The 20,178-nt window shown below is 47.2% G+C and overlaps 1 protein-coding gene across 13 annotated transcripts in view; it reads left to right on the top strand.

Moving 5' to 3' along the window:
* Nucleotides 1-20,178, top strand: part of tjp1a (tight junction protein 1a) — a 58,276-nt gene that overhangs the window by 797 nt on the left and 37,301 nt on the right. For all 13 annotated transcript variants that reach the window (XM_057024341.1, XM_057024272.1, XM_057024283.1 and 10 more), the window contains exon 2: nucleotides 7,132-7,333. In XM_057024341.1, the coding sequence (XP_056880321.1) occupies nucleotides 7,132-7,333 (202 nt within the window). The remainder of the gene's footprint in view (nucleotides 1-7,131; nucleotides 7,334-20,178) is intronic.

Raw genomic sequence — 20,178 nt, 5'->3', positions numbered from 1 at the left:
TCTCCGTGTTTCTATGTCTCTCGCCCACACAGGCAGGGCTCTCCGTGCGTGTTGATGCGCGTTTGAACTCCAGGTTGTTGCGAAGCGGACTGACCCCGGAGCAGGTGGAACCGCACCAGCAGACACACGACCAACTGTTCCGGCTGCATGTGCAGCAGTCGGCGCGTGGCTTCGGCTGCTCTGCCCTGTAGTGGTCGTTGATTTGCCGCCTCAGATTCTAATTTTGGCGATCGAGTCTATTTCTGTGATCTGATGTAAGAGGAAAAAAATATGTCGGCTGTGGGTTTTTTTACCCCCACTGATCATTTATTTAAGAGCTGCACGTTGCCTACATCTGGATCAGGAGGCAACTGGATCTGCTGAGCGGTGCTCGTGTGTGCGTGTTGTTCAACAGTGTCATTTAAGTCATTCGGGTTTGGAACAAACACCCTTGTTTTGCTATTTACCTCAGCTTTGTGGCTGGGTGTTTCTCTGTAGTGTGATATACACCTTGTTTATTTTGAATTTCCAAACTAATCGATGGCCATTTTATGGTTTCTCATTCCAGAATATGGTAGCAATGTGCAATATGTCGCTTGACAATTACTTTAATGTGGATTTATATTGGACAGATCTGCCAGTAGACATGCCAGTATCTTATAGGAGGTCCTCTGTATGAAGGCCCCATCATTGCTCCATCCCTCTTTAAGTCTTTGCACGGTGCAGCCTGGAGCTGCTGTCATTAACAGCGGTCCCCACCCTAAACCCTGGAACTGCTCCCCAATTCGGAGACTTTGTTGTTGGTGAGAGGCATCCACAGTTTGGGTCCTGGGTCCAACCGCGGACCTGTGTGCCAACCGAATCTTTGAGCAACGCTAAATGCCCCGCGCAGCCTGTAAACTAGAACAACGATAAATGAGAATAAAAGGTCTTTTCAGTCGTATCTTTAATTAAAAATTAATCTCGGATGGTTGTGTGTTTGACGACACGCGGTAATGAAGAAGCACGTGCGTGTCCTGCTGTATGAGAATACTGCGTTATTATGGTAAACAGTGAGTTCCTCTTCCTAAAATAATGAGAAGCTCATTAACAGAAACGAGGGAAAGTCAACATTACAGGGCAGTGTAGTGTTCAGCCCAATTATAGTCTCGTTATTTCAACAATGGGCAAATTCAGTTCTCCTGTAATCCTCCGAGATAACATTAGGCACAAAGAATAATCCTCCCCGAGTGGCATTACTTTACAGCGAGAAGACAAACACTGATTTGTTGTAATAAATGTCAGAAGCTGCTCCTGAGGTTTTTTTTTATATCCTCTGTGGAGGCTTTATGACTTATGCATGGCCGCTAATGCACCTAACTGATTCATCACACGTGAGACAGACTCATCTATCTCCTTTAAGCTCGTGACTGCCGGCCTGACTTGGTTTGGACATTTCTCCCTTAAGAGAGGCGCGGCTGTATGTCTGTGGCCATCACTTCATGGGTGGGGGAAGGGGCACGGCCATTAAAAAAGGATTACAGTATTGCCTCCGACAGCCACTTTAAGAAAGAGAAGCTGAGCCAGTGCGTGCTCACAGTGGGCGCCTCATGGAGTCACTATGTGCACTCGCTCACACGCCGCCTTGGCCTTTATTCAGCGCGAAGTCGGCAGCCTCGCGTGCGCGTGGTTGCAGAACAATGCCAGATTCAGGTGACTCTCCGTTATCTGAGAATAATCCAAGTAAACACGAGCAGATACGTTGCCGAGTTCACTCTGGTGTGGTAACAAACGGGGCTATGAGCACTCTGTGGAAGACTGGGCTGTAAAAATGCACCCAAATAAATCACAGCACCTCTCTTGTCTTAAAGCTCAGTTAAAAGCTGCTTTCAGGAAGAGACGTAATCAAAATGAGGATTGTGGCTAATTTCAATTAGGCCACGCCCCCTCACGGACCGGTGGGCTGATCACATGTTGCATGGAGCGGATGCAGGGATTTAAATTTCCACTGGACCTCAATTAAAATCTCCTCATCCCTCCCTCCGTGCTTTGAGAACGGTGAACAACAGGAAAACAGGTCACTGTTGCGGGATCAGAATCAGGAAAAAAAACCTTCATTTCAAAGTGAGTTCTTAACGCTCTTGATGGCGGAGGAGATGGATAATTTATTCACTAAGCTACTAACTAAGAGTTGGAATGAGTTGTGGCCTGGTGAGGTGTGTCAGGGTGAGATGTTTGTGAGGACCGCCCTCATGGGTGACCTGTAAACAACCAGTTGTTGTTGTTGCCTCTTGGTCGGTGTGTTCTGTCCCACATGCTTCTCCATTCTGTTTATTCCGGGACTTAAACTCAATCTCAGCCGACCTGGGTGAGATTCCGAGCTCTAATGAGTTTTATCTGATAGCAGTTATCGCCGGTTTGACGCGTTTAGATGAAGGCGGTGAGGAGAACTGATGGAAGGTTAACGGGAGAACGGAGGGAACGCCGCGTGGGGCTGCGGGAAATATCGCTTTCATCACGCAAAACATCGCAGCAGTCTATAATAACCACATCACTGTAATTAGGCTGGTTTGACATGATCCATAAATAATAATTATCCCAAACTGGGTGCAGATCTTCTGAACATTTGGGTGTGCCAGATGTCTACCCCCCCTCTCCACAGTAAGAGCTCTTCCTGGTGCTCTTAGCCCACCAGCTTAATGATGCATAAAGTAAGCGGTCCTGCTACCCCCCCCACCCCCTCTGAGTTGACTGTCTCTCTCCCACTCTTCAAAAGAACCCCCCCCCCCACACACCTCACGTGTCCACTTCCACGCGTGGAGGCCGCGATGCGTAATCTCACACAAACTGACAACGCCGCACATTAGTTACCTCAGCAGGAGCCCAAATCCAGGGTGGGCTTGTCATGAAAATCAGCACTTTTCTGAAATACATCCAGAAATACACCCCCCCCCCCCCCACACACACACACACACACACACACACTTCCTTCACTCTCAGCACGTCTCCGTCTCACTCTCCCGACAGCCAGAGGAGCCTTTTTGTATCAGCAGCTTCTTCTCAGAAGCTGATCTGACTTCGGATCAACCTCAGAACAAACTCCTCTCAACTGGGTTCAGAACAGGGTCACTGCAAAGGTGCACACACACACACACACACACACACACACACACACACACACACACATACATACAGACGCACGTTTGTGTGTTTTTATTCAGTGTTTTGGTCCATTAGGAACTCGCATGTTCTTACTTTAGCTGAACAGTTGTAATCTCCTCTCAGATGGTTTATGCCACTAAAGGGAACAGATTACAGAGGGTTTATTGACTCGTGGCTCACCCCCACACCCCCACCCGCTCTCTGAGCATCCCGTGTGTGTTTGCTGGTGTGGGTCTGTGAGGACACTTGTGTGTAACTGCACATCTGTGTGTGAAGGGAATGCTTCAGGCGGTCGGTCACAACTAACACCTTCAAGCGTCTAACTAACTAACTTGTTGAATAGCTCCAGTTTCGCCCTTTAGTGTTGAACTTTTAAAGAAGATTTGAGGCGAATTTGTAGCTTTACCCCAGATTATTTTGAGCCGTTGGGATCATGTTCAATTAATTTCAACGTTAGCAGTGCAACAGGTACAGAGGGCTCATAGCGTTTCCACCGGTAAAGTTGGGTCACGGGAGCTTTGCATCACGTTTCGGGCCATTTTTTTCACCTCATTTAGAGGAAACAAATCCACATTTTCCAGTATAAATGATTTATTGCACACGTTTTGCACAGGTGGCACAGTTTATTTGGAGCTTCCAATCATCTTTGCAAAGTTCTCTTGAAAATCTTAAATGCCATCAAACCATTAGAGCTGACTGAACACATAATCCCACGGTCAAAACTAGTAATTGTTCTAAATGATTCTGAATAAGATGCCCCTGTTGAACGATCATCAGTATTTCTTTATCGCGTGTCCTCGCTGAGTGTCTGGTGACGGCAGCCTAAAGAGCCCGTTGGGTGCAGCGACAGTAATGGAGGCCTCTCAGGGACTCTCCAATCAGTCTGACGCAGAGCAGCGGTGACTTTTAGAATGTGTGAGTCACACGTTCTTGGCCTCTGGTGAGTCCTGACTGTCGCGATGGTTCTCCGGGGGCTGACAAGATTCAATCCATCACTGCCGTCCCACAAAAAGAGAAGGACACTGGAGGTCTTCTTCTTTTGTCTGACAGAGATCACAGTTCATCCTTTCTGCTGTCTGTTGGCTTCGCTCACACACACACACACACACACGCACACACACACACACACACACACGTGTCTGTACATCTACTTTTTTTTGCTCATTTTCGGTAACAGAAATAAGCTCGTGTGAACAAAGTCGGTGCCTTTTACAACAGTTGCGGTCAGACTAATGCCACCTTCAGCCGTAGAACGTTTTTAATTTTGGATTGTGACGCAGCGGAGCTTGACGTGCGGTGATGTTTACATGGGGCAGACTTTCTGCTCGAGGACCAGTCGTTGACCTGCCCACCAGCCTCCTCTCCACAGGGGTCAGACGGCACTCGGACACCAGCGATGTCTCATCTCGTTTGATACACGTCTATATGCCTAATCTCGTCTGTCCATCTGTCGGGCCCGTCTGGCGTAAACCCAACTGACTCAGGATCTGCGGTTCCCGCCACAGATCCTGAGTCAGGCTTCCCAGGTGGTTTTCAGAGGGCTTACGGGCTCTGATGAGGAAATGAGCAGCACCAAGATGGTTCCTGGTTTCCAGCTTTCCTTCATCTGACTTTTGCCCAGTTGTCCCAAGCGTCATGCGCGTTGTTCTTCTGTGGGGGGGGTGTCATTTAGGTTATGTAGATGAGGTCACGCGTGTCACGCTCTTCTCGTCACAGCTTGTCCCCTGAAGTAGGAGGGCCGGGGTCCGTGAGCAGAATGATGCATGTTCATTGGCTGCCATCGCTTCCAGCTGAACAGTCAGGCATTACAAAGCAGTCAGGATGACCTCTGAGCCATATGCTGACAATGCCCCTCTGTCCTTTGTCTCTTTGCATTACGCTCCTTTTGTCTCTCAGCCTCCGTTCCTATGTCTCCTCTCTACCAGCCTTCATGCTTTATTCACCTGACTCCCTTCAGCTTCTGCGTCTTTTCACTCTAACATTTGACCCCAAGTCACCACCAACACCACCACAGTTGCCCCGACTGAGTTTAGACTGGAAGGAAACGAATGTGAACCTCTCAGTGTGGGCCAGAGCGTCTATGAATCCCTCTCAGGGTGTAAAAGGGTTTGGTTCTGTTGACAGAACAGCGTCTCATGGATAAGCCATATTATACATTAAATGAAGGCTAATAGAACACGTCCTTGCAAACGGTTCCTGTGTGTACACCGTTATCACTATTGAATCATGAAGTTTCACTAAGTATCACTGCTATTGTGCTTTAGAAGAGTCAAGCACATGTTTTCCTTGTAAATAAAAAATGTATTGTTCAGTGAGAAGTGGGGTTTCAGGGGACGAGCACCAGTGAAATCAGCTCCGTATCCGTTTCCCCGCTTTTGTTTCTGTGGTTGCCATATGGGGTTTTTACGCACTTGTGTGCCAGTCTGGCTCGGATTCTTCCCTCCAGAGCCCAAAGCTTGACTTTATCTTTCCAATTAAAGCAGTGTTTTAATCTTCTGTTTAGGAAATTTTGAAATAATCAAGTGTCTAGAAAAACGCTTTCACCGAGTTAGTTAAAGAAAAACAGCAGCTGTCGCTTGTTTCCTCGAAGCTACGTTTTCTATCTAATAACTGTTCTGAACTATCGTCATCTTGTATGTTAGATTTCACCATTTTCATTGCGTAACCAAAGACAAAGGCAGCCAAAACACTGCTGCATTAATCAGTGAATCAGCTACCAAATACCTCTACAATTAGACTGTAACAGTGTGGCTGGGATTCTGTGATGAGGTAATCTGTAAAGCTTTTCCAGTGACCTCTCAAATCCCAGGCAGGAGAGAGATTGTCTATTTTTGGGCCGACTTTCATGCAATATTCATAAACACTGGTTCTCAATGCAGTCTATGGCTAATGTGACTTGTTGTTTTGTGCTGCAAGACGCTGCCGCCGCCTATTGATTGAGCGAACGGGGTCAGTTTGGGTGCGTGTTGCGAGAGCGGCCTGTTTTTGAGCTGCTCGATGCATCTCCAGAGAGGAACAGACGAATCTCCGTCAACAGCGCCACAGACGACGCGTCGGGTGTAGACCTGAAGTGAACCGTCCCCTCTGCCCTCCTTCAGATCCACCGCACCACACAGACCAAAAGGACCTCATTGACCTTATCGACAGCCTCGGGTTCATATTCAGCATCCCTCCATTTAAATGCAATTGAATAAAAACCTGGCATAAAGGCCCAAAAAGCCTTGGAATCAAGGCAGTGAAGGGCATTTACCCCCGGAACGACATTAAAAAGCTGAGGTGAGGGAGGAGGAGCCAACACACACCATGACAGTCTTGGGAAAGTCACCCTAAACGTGAGACCGCTCCGTGTAATTCAGCATGTCTTCCTCTCTGTAAGCTCCCAGTTTTTACAGTAAATCCAGGGATCCCTGTGTGAAGTAAAGCAGCTCAACGGTGGCTTGATTTAAGAGTCCAAGTGGATGTTCCATACCTTGTCTCCATCTGTGGGCTACCCGCTGACATTCAGCCCTATTACTCACGCGTGCTCGAATCCCCCCGCAGCTAACTGGAGAGGATGTCCTTTAAAAAGTAAAGAGAGCAGGAGGAAAGTTGTGTCACTTTGATCCCCTGGGCATCTTCCTGTCTGCCCCCGGTGGTGCCTGCCAGCCGAACGTGCGGCGTCAACTGCTCTTCTGAGACATGCGCCCCATTTGAATTCTGCGGTTTATTTAATGGACGCGGCCGCCTCAACTTGTTGGAGCCACCGGCCGAATCGCATCAGGCAGATTGAGGGATTAAGGCATGCCCACCAAATCGCGGATGTGTTATCGTGGCGTTCGCTCTGAAAACTCCCAACGCGCGCAGATTTGAAGCATTAGCGAAAATGGTGACTCTCGCACGCATTTGCATCTTTTCTAAAACAGTCGGCGTCATGTTCCCCAGGATGCCGTTTCATGATCTCAGCCCTTTTTCTGTGCCTCTTTTTAACCCTCTTTTAATGTCTAATGCACAATTTCATCTCCCCTGTTGCAGGGTGACGCCCCAAGATGGAGACACGTCCCCCTCAGGCGCAGACGAGCCTACAGGTGCTACAGGTGGAGCCGGTGCTATGGCGATCTCCGCCTCCTCCACCCTCTCCTTACCCATGAGCCAGGGGAAACCTTCCCTGCGTCGCATCAAAGGCCGCATTCACCGCAGCAAGAGCCTGGACAGCATCGAGCTGCTGGACTCCAGCGTAAGACCTTCGTTTGACCCGGCTGCTCCAGTCTGCCCTTTAGTGATTAACTGATTCAGTCCGTCAAATGGCTGAAATTAGAATTAAATTCAAGGCAATTCTAAAGTTTGATTCAGTCCGAACTCCAAACATCAGATGTTACTGTGAATATGAGCTGTTAATTCCATTTTTTCAAGGTGACCCCTGAGTTGCTTCTCTATGTGTCTGGAGATTACGCAATGTTTTTTTGAATTATTTTCAGAGGAGCGCCGTCTAACACTTCCCATATGTCTCTCTCTCTCTGAGACTGGTTTATTCTCATGAAAAGTATTAATCTGATAAATGATTGGGTAAGCCGCTTGGACCTAAAAACCCTTTCTAACTCTGGGATTGTCCATTGAGCTGAGAATTGCATTTGGCCCACTCTCCGCATCAGTCAACAGCTCGTGCGTGTGCGGTACCTGTGTGTGTGTGTGTGGAGGCGGGTGGGCGCGTGGGTGATGCTAGCTTTCGGGAAAGCGACCAACGGTTTATGATGTTAAATCATGCCAACCTGCTACTAATGCGTGCTTGGAAAGGCTGTGTTTTTGACTCATAACACAGAGCAGACAGCCGTAGATAGTGGAGGATTTCTTTGCTACCCCTGTGTCTTGGCTCTTTGTAAATGTCTCCTTTAATAAATGTTCACACTGTGACGTGTCCTGAGCACACCCATGCTTCCTCTGTGTGGAGCCAGTGTGTGTGTGTGTGTGTGAGAGAGAGAGAATGTCCTCCACACTAGCCACCATGGTGTCAGTTCCGTTTAGATAAAGGTAATTCAGACGTGGAATAAAGGTGAGTTGGGAGTTTTCGCTGGTGTGTGAGGTGACACAACACAAGTGTCCTGTCATGAATTAGGGATGCGCAGTTTAGCTTTATGTGGATTTTAGCTGTTTCCCTGTCAGGTGTTCTGGAATAATACATGAGAGCAAATCCCAGTTCCACCAGTTCATGGTGAGTTTGATCTGGGATGGACTGGGGAACCGTCCGGGTCACCCCGAGTGGGACCTGTTCCTGGCCCGGCCCGCCCTACGCAGACCTTGTTTTTGCTTGAGTCTTCTTGAAGTGCAGTTTTTAATAAATGGGCTCATAATTTGAGCCCTTGTCCTGACATGCTGACAGACAGTCTGACCTGCTGGAGGCCTCACATCCATCCAGGTCAGCATTGTTTCTTTCACATTCATTTCCACTTTTAGCCATAAAAGGGGCTGTTGTGCAGTCATTATTGTTACTTCTGCAACTAAAAATTGCTCTTTTATTCTTTGTGACTGTTCCGGCTCTCTTTGTCTGCGTTTGTTATGTCATCTGGGACAAACCTTTTTTCTTACCATGTCAGCATGACACAGAGTATTTCAGGTATCGCAGGAGACGTTGCAGAAAGTCAGAGTCAGAGTTCTGATGCTTCGCCGAATTAAAAAAACATCCATCGGAAAAGTAGTCATCAAAGAGAACCTTTCTTTGCTATTTTAGTCCTTTGTCTTTTATCCAGACCCCGAAACAGCCCCACATCTGCCACAGTGTCCATAAATATCACATATTCCCAGTTTGAATGTGATTCTCCAGCACTGATTCTCTCCCCGGCCCTTTTTTTTTAATTTTTTTACCTATTTTCCATCAAGAGGATCGAGCTGTGAACTAAAAAAGTAAGCCAGTATCTGTTTCAGCTGGCTGCGCTCTCGCTCCATGCAGAGGTATCGGGTGATGGGAGCATGTTACACACGTGCTTCCATTTTGCTCTGCTGTGGACCTGAGCAAAATGGATGAATAATAGATGAAAGAAAGAGGATATAATGCACTGTTTTCTTCTCTTTTTTTACCTGCAGCTATTCCTGTGACTTAAAAAAGGCTGAGTAGAAGAAAAGAGGTGGTTCTGTCGTTAAACTGGGTGAACCCACCTGGGACTTTAGCTATGATTCGTTGATTACAGATCAATAGCGCTCATGTTTGTCGCCCAACATAGAGGAGCTGCCAGCGCGTCCAGGACGATGGCGCCGGGTCAGTAAGAGCTCAGATATGCAAATAGAAAACAGTGACTTAAGCAGGGTGAAATGTTTGCTTTCCAACTCTGTTGCCTGAGTTTTGCAATTCAAATGTGATAGAATTCCGACAATCGTGTTCATTCTCCCAAATTTTGAATCGCTCCCTCGATGGTGCGCTGCCATCCAGCCGCCCGCGGTGTCCGACGCTCCCGGAGCTCATCTGCGCCGACTGACAGGAGACGTTTGAGAGGAACCATTACAAAAAAAAGTGATGGATGTGAGGGGAAGAGTGGAGGTTGTGACACGGCCAGAGATGACAGAAGGCTTTGACAGCGGGGCGTCGGCCCACTTGATTGGATTGGAGATATTTTCCCCGGACAGACACGAGAGCCTGTCTGAGATTGTGAGACCACTGGGTGCTGGGGACAGAGACCGGGACGACGTTCCTGGACGCTTCCTTTGCATCCGTATGCATGTCTGGTGCACCAATGTGAAGGCATAGATGGAGCGAGCGCCACAGGCGACCCGCTGTGTTCCGACCTGGCTTTGCGGGGGACGGCTAATGCGTTTATTATTGACAATGAGAGCAATAGACAGCGCTGTTTTATGTGCCAGTGTGTTCGCAGTATTGACTGAACAATTGTCCGTTTAAATATTGAACAGTGGTGCTAATCTGCTGGGTTTGGGTCCATAAACTCTGCTGGATGTGTCGGAGAAAAAAAAGGCTAAATAGGGAAAAGAAGGCTAACGCAAGGTAGCAATTCCTTTTTTTTCACTTGATAATGGCGACTGTGATAATTATGCTAAGCGATGCACGCATTAAAGAAGCAATCCAGTCAGAATCAGCTCCATCTAATGATTATGGAAAACAGTTTGCAGCCACTCTGTTGCGTAATGAGCGCTTGTTTATTTTTTGCCCCGTCCGTTTGCTGCATTGTTTGGAGGAAAGTATTTATAGGCCGGCGCCTGTTTGCAGTCCTCTGTGCACCTTTCACTCGTCAGTGGATGTTTACATTGCGGGTACGCGCCTGAGATCTGAGACGGCCGATAAAGCCTCTCGCTAATTGCAATCACCATTAACCAGCAGCAAATCCATAGGCTGCAGCTTTCACGCTCCCTATGGCTTTGACTGTGATTCATTAGCTGCTTGAAGTCACGGAGCCCTGCGCATAATGACATGCTCCCTGCCCCTGGTGTTAGCCTATCATACAGCGGCGTGCATGGGTAATGTCTGACAGGAAGGGCGAGAGGGATCAATGTTGATTCTATAGATAGATTAGCTGATGATCCATGACGTCACAAGCGGCAGCCTGTAAGTGAGAAGGTCCTGTTTTGCACAGGATCATATGGAACCGGTCAGAAGAAATGAAATGAATCAATCCCTCCTGGTTTATGGGGTGCACGTGAGCTGGGATGGAAGGACGCCCGGTCACGTGCTGGGAAGCGCGGTTTTGTATTAGTATGTCCGGCGCTCTTCTGTCCTCTGCGTGATATCGATTGGTCGCATTAGGGAGTCTGCAGGTCAGCACTTCTCCCACAGAGGAGGGCAGCGAGGAGGCGTGGTGGAATTATTGTAGCGCGTTATAGGGGAAAAACGGGGACAGAGGTGGTGGACGCCAGATTAAAGAATCACTGCATTCAAGAAAAAGTCCGGGTCCTGGTGCCGTCTGCCTGACCTCTGCCCCTTCCTGCTGTCCTGGTATTGAGTTCAGCTTAAAACGATGACCTATTGTTCTTGCCTGTGTGCTCTTTGCTTACATGTGTGTTTATTAACACTCATTTCTGCACCTGCCAATATCTCACGGGTAACATACGACCTCGCCTTCGCCTGTTTACCTAATGAAGCACACGGGCACACAGACGACTCGTGCGGCGGCTCGCCGTGGCTTTCCCCAAAGGCCCCAGTGGTTTGTTTCTCTACGACTGTGCTGGGTTTTAATGGGAGCAACTGACGGCTTTGACTCATTGACCTTCAGACGTTCTTGGGCTTTGATGTCAGCTCCACTTCCAGCCCCGGTCTTTGTGCTAAAATGGTGGCTCTGAATAATTTATCATACTTAAAAGCAATTACGGCACCTTGTTGTCTATAGTTAGACTAAATGGCCGCAGAAACCTACAGTCGAGAAACGATGCCGGCTTTGTTGTTGTCCTCCGGCCTTTTATCTTTCCACCTGTGATTTGTGCATCCTCACGGAAACCTTGATGCCTTGTTGACCGGAGCAGAAAAATGGGGTTGGACCACGTCTGAGAGAAGATTGGCTTAATTTATGACTTCAGCATTCATCTTGTAGCAGCAGCAGCCTCATCTGAAGATGGGATGGCTTCCCAGCAGCTCAGAGTTTAGGCCCATCTCCTCTGTTTCCATGGCAACACCATTACTTTGCCCTGGGTGTGGGTGGTTCGGGTGATGAGGCTCACAGCCTGGAGAGCGGGCAGATGTAATATTGAGAAGGCGCGGGATGGAAAGGGGCTGCAAGGGGGCCTCAAAGACCTGATTTTGGTGAGACGCAACTACTCGTTTTAAAACTTAATTGTCATTTGCACTTAATTGTTATGGATTTTTCCTTGGCTCGGGCTCACAGTGTGTTAATTAGCCGCTACCGCCAAACAAAACATCTCACCGAGAGCGTTTGTTGGATTTAAAGAGACAGGCGTTGTTACCACAGCGTGCCCGGGACATTTATCACGAAACGCCCGATGTCACACTTGGCGTGTCAGTAAATCTGCGGAAGTCGTGCACGTCTTGAGTGAACGAGGAGTCCATGGCGTTACCCAGCCGTCACCTCGGCTCCTCCGCTTCGCCTCATCACCCGTGCGTGCCGGCGTCTTTCAGCAGTGTCACCTCAGTGAACCCGACCAGGATTCTCTCTCCCCCCCCCCCCCCCCTCCCCATCGCACGCGCCACCAGACTCTCCCCTTTCCCGTTTGACTTTAGTTTTCCTTCTTAACCAAATTGACCGCTGGAAATGTGAAACTTTGTAAAGTGAGATCCCCCCGGGGGGGGGAGCCGCCATGCCAACCTGCAAACGGCCCCAGCAGAGAGGTGTAAAACAAGTGAAAAATGGAGCGGGGGCACTAATCCAAGCTGACAAAGATATATATGTGTGTGTGTTTGTGTGCGTTTGCCTCAGGAGGAGCGTTTGCTCAGGGACCGGGTGGGGGGGCTCTGGAGATGGATTTGTCAGAAGCCAGGGGCTGTGCTTTGCACCATTAGGATCAAGGTTTCTATTTCAGGATGCTACCTGCTGAGGGATGTACTCTGCTCGCCGTTTTGATGGCCCCTCCGTCCAAGTCCATTAAAACACTCTGCGATGGCCTGTGCAGCACAGAAACTAAGATGGCGCCCCGACTCGGGGAAGTGACCCTTCCAGACGCTCCTCTGACAGTTCACATATTTACATACTTTAGCGTGGCTCTCTCTCATCTCTGACATATATCTGATACAATATGTTCTTTTGCTTATGCTAACAGAAATAAAGTCCAGATGTATCAGCATTTCTTGAGAATTGATGTCCACAGCACTGGGATTTAAACTGACTTCTGAGGTCAAAGGTCATGTGTGACCATGCACTGACTGATTCAGCAAATGCACTGTGTGCGTGTGTGTGTGTGTGTGTGTGTGTGTGTGTGTGTGTGTGTGGACATGATATTGACAAAAATATAAATGCATCACTCAGGACTTGCTCTAATATAATATCCCATTATTTATGTATAATTTATAGCATATTTAACATAATCAATAATAGATATGGGGACATCTTTAGTGGATTTGGATACATTGTGCTGTCAACAAACTTTTATAAATACACACATCTATATGTCAATATAATTTGGTTCATTATATATTTATATGCAAGAGACTGGTTGTTGAATAATATATTAAAACTCTTCCCTCCACTTAGCGTGACATTATATTAATATTAACAATTAATTACATGAGTACGATCTGTTTTTAACAATAGGGACTTGTTTGTATAGTTTTTAGGCAGGAGTAGCATCAAATTCTATCAAATAGTTTTAATGCACAAAACAAATGAAAAACATTTATGCTGTCCTTCATTACAAAGCATTGCACATTTTGACAACCAAACATTTGCCTTTTGGAGAAGGATACTTAACAGTGTGTATTCATATCTACCTCAGAGTCAACAACATCTCTTAATCGATCATCCCTCTACATTAAATCTAAAGCTAATATATTTTAATTTCTTAAGACGGTGTAATACACCCACACGGCCACTGGGGGTGCTACAGTCTATGTTTAAAGCGTCGTCTAATAAAGTGAGTTTCGATGAGTGTCCGGCAGAGGTCAGGCTTTCCCCACTATGGTTCCTAAAGCAGCTTATGAAAGGCCGCTGACCCCCTCAGCAGCACCGGGCTCCATTTTAACTAAAGGACAGAGAGCGTATGTTATCCAGACGAGTTTCTTTTTTTTGATGCACATTTCTCTGAAGCAGATGTTTTTACTATTACCCTGTGATTTAGTGATAAATTCTCCTAAAACTCCTGTTATTCTTTCATCTCGGCCCTCTGTGAAAACAGATTCATCATTGAAATGAATTTCAGTATTTACTACCATACAGGAAGGGATTAAACTCAGTTATAGGATCAAAGTAAACATATATTTTATGAGGCCAGAGGTCAGCGTGACTTGATTATTACCCACATATAATGATATGAACCCAAAAGGATGATATGGACTCTCTGCTACGGCTGCATATATTTATGTTGTCAGACATTTCATTAAGAGGAGAGGTGGGAAGGGTGGAGAGCAGTGCAGCATGACTGATCAGTCAGGTGATAGGGATTATGTCATCCATGGGTCACTGGCTTTTCTTTCAGTCTGCCAGAAAGCTGTAAGACTCAAAAAAGTGTGCTCTACTTATTTCTCTACATTGAATTAAATATCATTTGCTGCCTTTTCTAATTTGTTTGTGCTGTGGAGGTTTAGTCAGTGCCGGTGCAATATATTTCTGGCTGGTTTTCAGTGGGAGCTCCCTCACAGCCTCTGTAACAATTCCAGCAGATTAACTGTCCTCATATCCTCGTCTCCTGCTTGTTTTCTTTTAATAAAGCTGGCTTCCCTCCTTAGTCCCGAAGCAGGCTGGCAGACAGACCGGCAGATGCGGAGCCAAGCAGGTGGGCAGCAATAACAGGTAGAGACAGTTTGGCGGGAGACAAACCGGGCAGAAGGGGGGGAAACGCGTCAGAGCCCGTGTAAGGAAAAGGTCGAAGGAGACGGCGCGATCCGTTAGTGCGCGCCGCCGTCACAGTTGACGCGACAGCTCGGAGACGTTGTCGCCTTCGATCCCCCTCCCCCGCATGAGGAGACGCATTCCTGTCAGAGAGACTGGCAGCCAGAGACACGGCCATACACGTGGGACACACACCAACCCACACACACACTCGGCTGTCAGGGAGAAAAGGCCAGCAGGAAAACAAAGCCGGTGTTTGATCGACAGTCGCAAGACCGGAGTTTCAAACGGACAGTGGGAGGATTTCAAGCACTCCTGTGCAGTTGAATGTCATCACCTGCCTTGGTGGTGTCGTGGGATGGTGCCATTCCTCTCCACCACCAGCCCTCAGGTCAACTCAATCACCGCAGCTCCCAGACGTTCTTCCCTAGTGGCGACCCATCAGTAAAGGAACCAACCAATGAAAGGGAATTGATTCCCACAGATTTATCCTCCGTCTGACCTGACCCGCATTATAAATCCCTGCGCTGCAGCGCTGCGAACCGCCCTGTCTTGGGTGTTTTCACCCTCTGCCCAGTGTTTGTGAAAGTAGTCCCGCTCAAAAAGGAATAACAACCCAGTCTGCCAAAACCCTTTCTTTGGAACTCTGTGTGATTTATCTGCTCATTTTATTGGCACGTGTCTTCTGCTCACCTGATGTTTGTCTTTCTGCGCTCTCGCTCTCTCTCCAACACACGCAAACGCGCACGCTCACGTGCACACACGGGCACCTTTTGGCTGTCTGAAGGAAATTGAGCAGAGTCTAATTGGATCATGGTATTTGACCTGCCTTTCTGCTCCTTTTGTTTTTCGTCTGAGCAGCTCTGTCTCGTCGTCCCGGAACAAATTTGAACTCTGGTCTCCGTGGCTACAACAATGGCGAGACGCTCGCGAGCACAAACCGCTATGTAAATCATCCTCACCCAGTCTTGTCTTGCATGGATCCGATCCATCCCCACAAGCCGCTCTGGCGCGGCTGCACACGGGCAGCGTTTCTCTAAGTCTGCGCGTCACATGACCGATGTTCTCCCTGTAAGTTTGCGCTCATCTACATGTGACGGTCCCCGTGGGCACTCAGGTGCTCGGGTTTTCATTTCCTCCCCGTTTGCCGCTCAGCTCTGTGGTCCAACATTCCACACACTCTGCTGGAATTAAAGGAGAGGCCTGCTGCAAAGCAGGGAGCGAGCTCAGGAATGTCTCTGTTATCACAGCCAGAGAGAGATTGGAGGGAAGAAGGGAACATGAGGTCAGGCCAGAGGGCCCCAGCGTTGTGAGGCCGGCTCCAGACTGGACTCACCGTGGTTAAGCAGGCAGATTTCCATCCCAGAAACCGCCCATAGGACCGTATCAGCAGCCAGGCCCGTGCCTTTGGTCCAATCATAACGCATAGGAATCTAATTTTAGATCTGGTTGCTTTTTAAATCAATACCGCCGCTCCTGTCAGTGGCAGTGTCACGTAGATTATCTGACGCCCTTCACAGATGTCACACCAGGTTGGATTTGCTCTCAGTCCACAGCGCGCGCTGCAGAGGATCACTCTTCTTTCACTCGCGCAGGCAAACGCCCTGAGTGGCACAGCGCTCGTGCGTTCAGAGGGACACTGACCCGGGAGGCAGCACCCCCTGGGTTAACCGTAGCTGCAGTCGGACCGCGCAGGCTTGTGCACTTCTGTGTGGTGAGTGAGCACAGAGATTTCAAATCTGTATATTTGGGGAAGGATGATTGAAGCGAGTCCCTCCGCCGGCTCCTTTTATCCCCCCCCCCCCCCCCGGCATTTGATGTTGATATACAGAACTCTTGTTCTGTTTTTAAATGAACGGTCTGGTGCTGACAGATGAAAGTGGATCTTTGTTCCTACACCAAAGGACATTTTGTTGTGTGGATCTCTCGGCTCTCGGAGGAAGCACTTCAAAAGGACAACTGTCCCTCTTTCTTTGAACCGTGCAAAATAACTTTACTTGAGCGTGTTGATGTGCGTATCTACACTTTGCTATTTTTTCCCGTCCCATTTTAACTGCAGTCTGTGGCAGAAATGTGACGCACAAGAACCTTTTTTCCCCCCTGTCAGTCCTGAAAGCACCAACAGTTCAAGGATTGTGATGTAAAATCTATTTAATCCATCCCATGTATAATGTCAAGCAACCTATATAGTGTATGAATAAGAGGATTACCGTCTGCTCCTTCCACAGCTCTGTCTGTTGACGTCGGTCAATCATGTCAAACTGTCTTCTTCAAAAGAGATCATCGCACAGACATTTGGCTCCTTCCGTCGTGTGAAGGCTCCAGAAGCCTGACAGTAAATATGTTCACTTCCTCTGTGTAACTGCTGTGATTCAGACACTTTCTGGTATAAAGCGTTGTCCTGGCTGCGCTGATGTGTCGTACGGCCTGACCTACCCGCGGGACTGCTGCTCTTGCACATTACACACTGACTAAACAGCATGACAACACAACTAATCACAGCCTTGTAGCTGCGGTCTGCGTAAAGTTCTCTCTGCTACACTCTGTAATTAAATACACTCATGTTCCATTAGCTTAGGAGATGGATATTGTCGACTCTTTATGCTTATTTTGGTGCTTGTGCATCATATAATTCCCAATGTTGCTCAACAAACCCTGTCATTTATTTCTCTGATGACAGCTTGTAGAGCAACAAAGAGACACTTAATGTGTTTTTCAAACTCTTTACAATATTGATGAATTCTAATTTAAAATTCTATACTTTAGCTTCAGCTTTTATCCTCCCTCAGTCAGTAGCTGTGCGATAGTCCCCACAACTCATAATTCATCCAAGAATAACTTTATTTTCTCAGTTTCATTGCTTTTACTGACGATAGGATAAATTACAGACAGGCAAATGCAAAGAACAGCCCTGAAGTGTTTTTCAGCCTGTGTTCCCTGGTGTTTTTATCCCAGCAGTGATGTTTCCATATGCTGTTTACTATATGTGTCACATGCTTCGACCAGCGACACTAGTTCAACCAGGCGGGCCTGAGGTGATGCCAGAGCTGGAGGCAAATACGGACCAAACACATCTCTGTTCCTGCTGACGTTGCAGCCAGGACGCATACCCACAATGCATTTCAACTTTCTCTCATGCCAATATTGTCCAAAAGACAGAATTAATCAGAATAGCTTTTCTGTTTATTTTTCATGCACATTCAAAATCTATATTTACGTTCAGCCATCGCAAATCAAACGGAGTCACACCCTCCTCTCGGCCCACCGCGCCGCAATGGTCCGGATGGATCCACTGGTCACGTACAGTATGAGCTCATGGAAATATGCTGCAGAATGCCGTTCTATAAATCCCAGCTCAATTCCGAGCCAGCTCAGGCTCACAGTGGCCACCCTGAGATGGGTGGCTTAGACTGGCTTTTTCGGTCTGGTCCCTTTCTGCTGAGTTCATCAGGCTGGTCCTTTAGAGCAGGGAGCCCAGCCGCTGCCTTGTGGTGCTTTCTTTCTTTTCAGGCAGCAAATGTGCTAAAGCAGCACTCCATAATCACTTGGCATTAGGGGCCCTTGTGTTGGGCATTAGCGCTTCGAATTGACCAGTGGGACATTGTAAAAATGAGTCTGACAAGAGAACACCAAAGCTGATGAGTCTGGATCCTGGCACTGGACAGCCAGTGAATTAGTCAGCTAATACACTGGCTGGGGCTGCTGCGGGGTCGGGTCCCATCGCATCTCATCACGAGCAGGCTTGAAGCGGCCCCCGTGGCTGCCGTGTCTCTCTGGCAAGCTCGGGTTCCCATCCTCCACTGCTTCGCCTCCTTCCGTTAGATCAAAACTGCAACCTCACCTCTCGTAAGGTCATGTTTTTGAGGGCGGAGCCACAGAGAATGAGTCACACTCGGGGTTGTGGGGGACTAATTCAGTGGGGCTGAAATAATAATGCAGACGGAGGGAGCTAATGCCTGCTGAAAAAACACACATATTGTAAATATATATATTTCCAGCACAGTTCAGCTGCATATGCACATCTGATGCAAATCTGACATTAATAAGGAGATTTTCGCATGATAATCCAGTTTTATAACCTGAATCTACTACCATAATTCAGCAGTTAGCATTTATTGATCCCTTATCAACCAACTATTCCCATGAATCAGAGAATAAATCACACTTTACCCACATTAACCGACTGGTGCTGTCCTAACTAACCACTTTTGTGTGTTTGTTCAAATGTGCTGCGTTTTAGAGTGATGTTTTCCCCTGGAAGCCTGTGCCGTTTCCACCCCTTTGCCCAGAGAGAGTAGTTTCATTCTGTTGGAATTCAGCAGTAACAGGCAGTACCATGGGGAGAGCGCCAGCAGGGGTGGGGTCGGGGGCCTCTGGAGGTCACCAAAGTTGAAACATTTCCTCATTGTTAGTGTCTAATATCAGCTAATTCTGTCTTCTTTTATTGCTCTTAGTCTCAGATGTGTCTCAGCATATTTTCTCTCCTGCGGTCTTTCACATCTGACATTTTCTTCACCCCAGCCTGGCTCCTCTCAGCTCTTGTACTGGGATATTTTCCCTGCTATTTGTCGTCTTTCTTCACGTAATCCGTCGGCCCTTCACCTCACTTCTTCTCCTCCGCTCACCTTCTCTTTCCACTTCCTGTTTTCGATCCACTCTGACTTGTTTCCTGCCTTTCTTTTAAAATAAAACCTCTTTTCTGTTCATGACGTCTTGACCCCATATGTAACAGTATCTGCAGTTTGAGCCCAAAATGCTAAAATCTTATTGGAGGACTTTCAAACATATACTTTTTACCTCTTACTAATCTCTTTGTCGAAAGGCAAGTGATTCTCTCTTATCTCTGAAGTACAAAGACAAAACATTCTGTCAGTGCACGTAAGTCTGTGGGTCAGAAGTCTGTATAATCTCCTGTGAATAGACGGGAAAGTGTAAGAACAAAAATACGCTAAGCTAATGTGTTCCTTTCTGGATATCCTGTAATGGGGATGATTCATCATGATAAGGGAGCAGATTGCTATTTTCCAGAGGTGTGTTCTCAAGTAATCCACTGATGAATGAAGATGCACAATGATGAACCGGTGCATGTATCTCATGATATCTGTCTTATGAGGCTTGCACATGTCTGGAGTTTCCTCGTTTCCTCCTTGTTTTCCTATCAGCTCATCCAGAAATCACCACTTCCTCTCTTCATCTGCCCTTTGTTGAGGGCAGGCCTTCGTTACAGAGTTACAGAAAATAGAATTCATTAAACGCAACAGTGAAAAAAAGCTGGATAAATCGTAATCATGAGGATAAATTCACAAGCTAAATCCCCTGCAGATGCCTAATTGTTAGATTATAATGAATGCTAAAGCTAAGGCTAAAACAGCATAACTGTTCATCACAGATTTTTTTTGTGTGTATGTTTTAATACATCGCTCTTTTATTTGAACATAAAAAACTAGAAAATTAAGAACATCTATAAGTCATGAAATGGTTCATTGCATACCCTCCAGACATCTTTATTTCATTTTATATACAGACAAGTTTCACTGAAGAGTTTGCCTTCTGTTTGTCACCAGCTATTACTTCCATGAGATATAAGCAGGGCATTCTATAGGCCACTGCCACATAGCCCCTGTGTCAACATGACAGAGTGCAAAAACTATTT

The sequence above is a fragment of the Takifugu flavidus genome, chromosome 2 (assembly GCF_003711565.1).
Source record: "Takifugu flavidus isolate HTHZ2018 chromosome 2, ASM371156v2, whole genome shotgun sequence".
Classification (NCBI taxonomy): domain Eukaryota; kingdom Metazoa; phylum Chordata; class Actinopteri; order Tetraodontiformes; family Tetraodontidae; genus Takifugu; species Takifugu flavidus.
Note: the sequence above shows the minus strand (reverse complement) of the source record. Positions and strands in the feature narration are given on the sequence as shown.